At 49.3% G+C, this 8,595-nt stretch overlaps 1 protein-coding gene across 1 annotated transcript in view; it reads left to right on the plus strand.

Moving 5' to 3' along the window:
* The window catches only part of LOC107125874 (oocyte zinc finger protein XlCOF6-like), a gene marked incomplete at its 3' end in the record, with an annotated part of 27,362 nt that overhangs the window by 1,342 nt on the left and 17,425 nt on the right, over positions 1-8,595 (plus strand). The window contains exons 2-3 of the mRNA XM_015429337.1: positions 289-660; positions 997-2,484. Of these exons, the coding sequence (XP_015284823.1) occupies positions 289-660; positions 997-2,484 (1,860 nt within the window). The remainder of the gene's footprint in view (positions 1-288; positions 661-996; positions 2,485-8,595) is intronic.

An 8,595-nucleotide genomic window follows, 5' to 3' on the forward strand; every position in this document is an offset into this window, starting at 1 on the left:
ACCGCTCTGAGGTCACTCACCAGGAGCGCAGTAAACAAACCAAATAAATAAGTAAATAAATACTCTCTCTTTATTCCAGCAGAGAACAATCAGTGGAATGAGAAGAGTGAGGAACTTCATCCGCAATTGCCAAATAAAGTTAATAATGAAGATTTAAAAGGAAAGATCAGGAATCGAAGCAGACCTATAGGAAATAAAGGTGGCCGTTTGGTTAGAAAGAGAGATGGAAGACAGCATAATGTGCAGTTTCCAAAGTACAATATAACGAATACAAGTAAATCTGTTCAGTATGGAAAGTACATAAAATATAAGTCACAGTTTCTAGTGAACCTAAGAATACAAAAAGGAGAGAAACCTTTTGAAACCTCAAAGTGTGGAAAGAGATACAGTACAAGCGGCAATCTTCAAAAGCATCAAACAACGCACACAGCGGAGAAACCTTTTGAATGCTCGGAGTATGGAAACAGATTCACTCGAAGTGGCTCTCTTCAAGCCCATCAGAAAGGCCACAGAGGGGAGAAACCTTTTGAATGTTCGGAGTGTGGGAAGAGATTCAGTGAGAATGCCAAACTTAAGAGGCACCGAAGAACGCACACAGGGGAGAAACCTTTTGAATGCTCAGGGTGTGGAAAAAGATTCACTCGGAGTGGCTCTCTTCAAGTGCATCATGGAGGCCACGGAGGGGAGAAACCTTTTGAATGCTCAGAGTGTGGAAAGAGATTCACTCTGAGTCGCTCTTTTCAAGCACATCAGAGAATCCACACAGGGGAGAAACCTTTTGAATGCTCAGAGTATGGGAAGAGATTTAGTCACAATGCCAGTCTACAGTATCATCTAAGAACCCACAAGGGGGAGAAACCTTTTGAATGCTCAGAATGTGGGCAAAGATTCAGTCACAATGTCGGTCTTCAATATCATGAAAGAATCCACACAGGGGAGAAACGTTTTGAATTCTCAAAGTGTGGAAAGAGATTCAGTGAGAGTAGGGGTTTTAAGCGGCATCAAAGAACGCACACTGGGGAGAAAAACTTTGAATGTTCAGAGTGCGGAAAGAGATTCAGTATCCGTAGCGATTTTCAGTGTCATCAAAGAAACCACACTGGGGAGAAACCCTTTGAATGCTCAGAGTGCGGAAAGAGATTCAGTGGCCGTAGCGGTCTTCATTATCATCAGAGAACCCACATAGGGGAGAAACCATTTGCATGCTCAGAGTGCGGAAAGAGATTCAGTACAAGCAGCCAACTTCAACAGCATCAAAGAACCCACACGGGGGAGAAACCTTTTGAATGCTCAGAGTGTGGGAAGCGATTCAGTCAGAGTGACAGTCTTCAACTGCATCAGAGAACCCACACAGGGGAGAAACCTTTTCAGTGCTCAGAGTGTGGAAAGAAATTTGGTTACAGAAGGAGTCTTCAGTGTCATCAAAGAACCCACACAGGGGAGAAACCTTTTGAATGCTCAGAGTGCGGAAAGAGATTCAGTGGGCGTAGCGCTCTTCATTATCATCAGGGAACCCACATAGCGGAGAAGCCTTTTGAATGCTCAGAGTGCGGAAAGAGAGTCAGTAGCAGCGACGGTCTTCAAAAGCATCAAAGAACCCACACAGGGGAGAAACCTTTTGAATGCTCAGAGTGTGGAAAGAGATTTAGTGACAGTAGCACTCTTCAGCGGCATCAAAGAACCCACACGGGGGAGAAACCTTTTCAGTGTTCAGAGTGTGGAAAGAAATTTGGTTACAGTAGCACTCTTCAGTGTCATCAAAGAACCCACACAGGGGAGAAACCATTTGAATGCTCAGAGTGCGGAAAGAGATTCAGTTCTTGTGGCGGTCTTCAGAGTCATCAAAGAACCCACACAGGGGAGAAACCTTTTGAATGCTCAGACTGCGGAAAGAGAGTCACGACGAGAAGCAATCTTCAAAGGCATCAAAGAACGCACACAGGGGAGAAACCATTTGAATGCTCAGAGTGCGGACAGAGATTCAGTTCTTGTGGCGGTCTTCAGAGTCATCAAAGAACCCACACAGGGGAGAAGCCTTTTGAATGCTCAGAGTGCGGAAAGAGATTCAGTCGGAGTTCCCATCTTCAAAAGCATCAAAGAACCCACACAGGGGAGAAACCTTTTGAATGCTCAGAGTGTGGAAAGAGATTTAGTGACAGTAGCACTCTTCAGCGGCATCAAAGAACCCACACGGGGGAGAAACCTTTTCAGTGTTCAGAGTGTGGAAAGAAATTCAGTCACAGTAGCAATCTTCAGTGTCATCAAAGAACCCACACAGGGGAGAAACCTTTTGAATGCTCAGAGTGTGGAAAGAGATTCAGTACTTATGGCAATCTTCAAAAGCATCGAACAACGCACACAGGGGAGAAACCCTTTGAATGCTCAGAGTGTGGAAAGAGATTCACTGAGATTAGCAGTCTTCAGCGGCATCAAAGAACCCAAACGAGGGAGAAACGTTTTGAACGCTCAGAGTGCAGAAAGAGAGTCAGTACGAGGAGCGATCTTCAGAAGCATCAAAGAACACACACGGGAGAAACCTTTTGAGTGCTCATAGTGTTGAAAGAGACTCAGTAATAGTGGCAGTCTTCAGCGTCATCTAGGTACCCACAGAGGGGAGAAACCTTTTGAATCCTCAGCGTGTGGAAAGAGATTCAGTCGGAGTGGCAGTCTTCAGTGTCATCTCGGAACCCAGAGATAGAAACCTTTTGAATGCTCAGTGTGTGGGAAGAGATTCTGTTGGAGTGGGAGTCTTCAGCAGCATCAAAGACACCCACATGGGGAGAAACCTTTTGAATGCTCTGAACATGGGTAGAGATTGAGTTGGAGTAGCACTTTTCATAAACATGTAAGAGCCCTCCGAAGGAGAAACCAGGCAACCGCTTAGCCCTTGAAAAATCACTTCTATTATTTCACTGCTAAAAGACAACCACAGACCCCATAAAGCATCAAAACAATATAATCTTTTGTCAAAAGCATTAATCTGCATAGACATTTTACCCTAACTTGGAAGAAACGCTATAAATGCTCAAACTATAGAAGGAATTTTAGCCATCTTTGAAGCCCCGAGATCCCACAAGGAGGAAAACAAGGATGGGCTCTGCCAGCTGAAGTACATTCAAGATAGTTGGAAGGATTAAATATTTGGGTTGGGGTTTTTTCCTCAAAGATGTGCTGAAATCTTATGACCTATGGTCCCCACCTTCTGGAGTGGCCTGTTATAGGAAGTCAGGAAGGCTCACTCTCTCCTGGCTTTCCACAAATGATACAAAACTGAATGATTCAAGAGAGCTTTTCTACCCAGGCAAGAGAGTTGCACTGTACTCAATGGCTCATAAAGTGGCTTAGATAAAGCGTTGGGGCAGGGATGTAAAACTTACAGCCTGCAGGCCAGAACTGGCCTGCCCGGGGCTATAATTGAACCCATGGTGCTCTTCTCTCCCCCCCTCTTCTGCTGAGCGGGCATGCGGGGGGAGAGGAAAAAAGGAACCCGCAGGAGGGAGCAACGATGCCCAACACTCACCCCCCCACACACATGCTACACGCTCCGACCGCCATCCACCTATCCCCAAAGAAACCCCACTGCCCAAGGAGTGGCACAAGTCGCCCTCCGCTTATCTCCAAAGGAGCCCCACTGCCCAAGGAGCGGCACAACTCGTCCGCCATCGCCCCAGCCGGCGGGGAAACTTACACCCTCGGTGGGGGCAGTGGCAGGCAACTGAAGCAGGCTCCAACCACCCTCCCCCATCCCCAAAGGAGCCCCACTGCCCAAGGAGCAGCACAAGTTGTCTGCCGCCGCCTCCAGCCGGCAGGGAAACTTTCCCTGCTAGCTGGGTGCAGCGACAGGTGACTCGAGCAGTCTCTGACCACCCTCCCCCCATCCCCAAAGGAGCCCCACTGCCCAAGGAGCAGCACAAGTTTCCTGCTGCCGCCCCCAGCTGGCGGGGAAACTTTCCTTGCTGGCTGGGTGTGGCGACGGGCGACTCGAGCAGGCTCCGACCACCCTCCCCCCATCCCCAAAGGAGCCCCACTGCCCAAGAAGCGGCACGATTCACCCACCTGCGGCGGGTGACTCAAGCAGGCTCCGACCGCCCTCCCATCCCCAAAGGAGCCCCACTGCCCAAGGAGCGGCACGAGTTGTCTGCCGTCACCCCTAGCCGGCGGGGAAACTTTCCCCCTCGGTGGGGGCAGCAGCGGACAATTCGAGCATGTTCCAACCGCCCTCCCATCCCTAAAGGAGCCCCACTGCCCAAGAAGCGGCACGATTCACCCGCCACTGCCCCCAGCCGGTGAGGACACTTTCCCTGCTGGCTGGGGGCGGCGACGGGCGACTCGAGCAGGCATCGACTGTCCTCCCCCGTCCCCAAAGTAGCCCCACTGTACAAGGAAGGGCACGAGTCATCCGCCGTTGCCCCCACCCGGCAGGGAAACTTTCCCCCTGGGTGGGGGCAGTGGCGGGCGACTCGAGCAGGCTCCAACCGCCCTCCCCCCATCCCCAAAGGAGCAGCATGAGTTACCCGCTGCTGCCTCCAGCTGGTGGGGAAATATTCCCCCTTGGTGGGGGCGGCGGCAGGCGACTCGAGCAGCTTCCGACTGCCCTTCCCCCATCTCCAAAGGAGCCCCACTGCCCAAGGAGCGGCACGAGTTGTGTGCCGTCGCCCCCAGCCGGTGGAGAAACTTTTCCCCTCGGTGGGGGCAGCAGCAGGCGACTCGAGCAGGCTCCAACCGCCCTCCCACTCCCCAAAGGAGCCCCACCCCCCCCCCAGGGGGGGCCAGGAGCCCCCCGCCGCTGCCCCCACCGGGGAGGAAACTTTCCCACTCGGTGGGGGCGGCGGGGGGCGACTCGAGCAATTGTTTGAATTAATTGTTTGAATTATGTATAACGGGAACTCTCTATGCTTCAAACCTCTTTCTCTCCCAACAAATCACTGCCAAGTGAGTGTTGTTAGAGTGAGTTTTGTTCAAGACCGGACATTAGCATACTAATATTGAGTTATTGGAAACCTTATTCTGATATATAAGCAAAGTATATGTGCCTTTTCAGCAGCTCTCATTATTTTAAGGTAAATAGACTGTTTGTTTGTATAGAAAGACATAGCTAAAGATGCTTCCGACAGCTCATGACCAGGTGTGTAGATATCTCAAAGTCCAGCCAAAAACAGAAGATATTAATCACATATCTTTTGACAATTCAAAAGGACAATTAAAAGTGCAGAACTTGTATATACTATATAGAAGGAGGACCCCTACTGGCTAAAGCAAAATGGTATCTTTTTGCAAAACCAGAACATTTAATTTAGATTTAATATCTTCTAAAAATTCAATTTAAAAAATCCCCTGATGGGTTAAAATAAAGGAAAATGCATGAAAAGAGTTTAAGTTTTTTGGAATGCCATTATCCTATGTTTTTCATATTTTATTCATGTTTTATACCTCTTTAGTGGGAATAGCCTGCAGAAATGTTATTAAAGTGCTTTTTATATACATATATGCACGTATTGATATAAAGGAACCATATTATAATGGGAAAAGTTAAATCCTGTACTCAGTAAGAACTCAGCCTGTAAGGTCATTCAGAGGTCAGAAAGTCTGGGAGAACAGCCAATAAGATGCATATATCATTTTTAACAAGACAAGCACCTGCATCATCAAAGATCTGTACAGGTGAAATGTGGCGAGTAAAATCTTGTTTGTCAATGTAAGATTAATGAATGTTGCAAACAAACAAAATCAAACTGAGTAAAGTGTAAATTATGTCAGCGGTGATGTAAAATTGGGGGGGGGGGCAACAAAATTATGCAAGACAGATCCCTGCTGTTACTCACTGGACATCTGGGCTGAAGTGTTGGCTGTATGATGTCCCATTTATTCGAATAAACTCTTGTTTCTCCCTCCTTGCTGCCTGGACTGTATCTCACTGTTTGGCTAGCCACACAACTCAAAGAACCTTAGTGCCCTGCAAGTGTTGCCTTCAGAACCATAGAATTACAGATTTGGAAGGGACCTCCAGGGTCATCTAGTCCAGTCCCCGGCACAGTGCAGGACATTCACAAATACCTCCCACCCACAATGACCCCCTGTTCCATGCCAAGAAAACCGCAAAAAACTTCCACGATCCACAGGCAAAGTGGGCTGGAGAAAAATAGCTTCCTGACCCCAAAGTGGTGATCAGCATTTCCTTGGGTGTGTCAGAAAGGGCCACAAGCATTAAGCACTGGATGCAGCCCTTCCTGCCCTCCCTCTCATCATTTGCCTAAGTTCACACAATCAGCATTCCTGTCAGATGGTTATTTAGCTTCTGTTTGAAAACCTCCAAAGAAGAGCCCACCAGGAAGCTCTTGGGGAATCCTGTTCCACTGAGCAACTGGTCTGTCAGGGAGTTCTTTCTAGTGTTTAGCCGAAAACTCTTCTGATTTCATTTCAACCCATTGTTTCTGATCTGACCTTCTGGAGCAACGGAAAACAACTCCACATCATCCTCTATATGACAGCCCTTCAAGTACTTGAAGATACCGTATTTTTCGGACTATAAGACGCACCTGACCATAAGACGCACCTAATTTTTAGAGGAGGAAAACAGGGAAAAAAATATTCTGAACCCTGGGGCTGTCATTCCGGTTCCTGAACACTCCTGGCCCTGACTTTGAATACCAAGAGAAAGACAGAGAAAAGGAGAGGAAGGGAAAAGTTGAGTAAAAAGCTCCTTTACTGCTGAGAAGAAGAAAAAAAGATTGATGCAAAGCACACTCATTAGGGGCAGTTGAGCTGTGTTGTACAGGGCACATTAAATCATCAATGCTCCCCCCCCAGGGAACTGACTTTGTTTGTGCTTTTAATTAGAATTGATTGGCTTATCTCTGAAACATGGGAAATGGATCCACAGCAATTCCATTTAAAACAAAACAAAAGAAACAGTTATAGAGACTGGTGGAGTTCACATCAGGAGTAAAACAAGGCAGGAAGGAACCCAGAGATATGACAGAGCTTCTATTCCTGATGTTCCAATAAGCAGATAGGAGAGGACAGATAACAACCTCCCGGAGAAAGAGCTGTGTCTCTGCTAAAGCTACAAAAGACATAATTTCAGAGCATACAAGGAATGAGAAGAAGAAGGGATCATCTGTGGAGGCATTTGTTAGTGTACTTACTGCCTGGCTGACAGCCGAACCTTGCTGGTGTCCCTGCCTCCTGAGGCAAAGGATTGGATGGCTGGAGAAAGCCGAAGCTCCGATTGGACCAGTGGGGCTGCCTATCTGGCTGCCTTGCTTCAGGTTTGGTTGCAGCCCCACTTCAGGCTTGGTTGCAGCGCAGCGTGGGGATGTGGGCGTTTTTAAAAAAATAATAAAAGCCAGCAGGTTGGGCTTTCAATCAAACGGTAAGCCGAGACTTTCTTGGAGGGGAGGGGAGGGGAGGGGCTTGCAATACTCTTTGAAAGGGCCAGGGAGGGAGCCTGCTGGGAGGGCAGGTGATTTGGTTGCTGCATAGATCAGTTTGTATTCGGTCCATAAGACGCACACACTTCTTCCCCCACTTTTTTTTGAAGCAAAAGTGCGTCTTATAGTCCGAAAAATACGGTAGTTATCATATCACCTCTCTGTTGTCTCCTCTCCAGGCTAAACATACCCAACTCCTTCAACCTTTCCGCATAGGACTTGGTCTCCTATGGACTTGGTCTCCTCACCATCTTCCAGTTTGTCTATATCCTTCTTAAATTGTGATGCCCAAAACTAAACACAATACTCTAGGTGAGGTCTAACCCAAGCAGAGCTCCTTTCTATCCAGAAGGAGCAGGAACAGCGTTCCGGCAGTAAGAAGCATAGGAGTGGCAACCCCCGCTCTCAGCTCCCAACAGCCCTCATTCGGGCCAGGAGGAGCAGGAAGCAGCACGTGCTGCCTCTGCTTTCAGCACAACTGCCACCAGCCAGAAGGCAAGGTAAGTTGGTGGTGGTCAGGGCCAGCCCAAGGGGTTTTTGTGCCCAGGCGGGGCTACCTGCTGGCACTCCCGTGCACCCAATTATGGGGTTGCCAATCTCCAAGCAGGGCCTGGAGAGACAGAAGCCCTCCTCCTCGGGACCGCCCCCTCCGCCCACCTGGCCGCCTGCCCTGTGCCTCCAGGCAGGGGAGGCCGTGGCTCCAAGCTGCGATCCCCTGGCTTGGCATGCAGGCGCCCGCGCGAGTCTCTTCCCAGCTTCTCCTTTTAGTGGTGGGGGGGAAGCAAGACAGCGCGTGGGGGTCGTGTGCGAATTGCAGCGCCACCTGAAACCAGTGACCTTCCTTGTGTGAGGGGGGGGCCGTCCTCCGGCAGGCGACCAGGTGCCGCCATGCAGGAAAACCTCGCCTGCCTCCCCAGCCATCCTTTTGCCGCCACGCCCCCCCCCCGCAGCGCTCCTCAGCTCAGGAAGGACGTGGCTCCAGAGCAAACTAATTAATGCAGCAGCCAAATTGCCTGGTCAGAACTTTAATGCCAGCAGCTCACAAAGTAGGATTTTTGCTCACGAGATGCCAGAGATGGAGGCTGGGCGCAGGGGGGCACTCATAGTGCTGTGGCGAATCAGCGATGGGGACCAATGAGCACTCCGTGCATAACTTGGGGTGAGC

Source organism: Gekko japonicus, unplaced genomic scaffold (genome assembly GCF_001447785.1).
Source record: "Gekko japonicus isolate JY-2015 unplaced genomic scaffold, Gekko_japonicus_V1.1 scaffold6113, whole genome shotgun sequence".
Taxonomy (NCBI): domain Eukaryota; kingdom Metazoa; phylum Chordata; class Lepidosauria; order Squamata; family Gekkonidae; genus Gekko; species Gekko japonicus.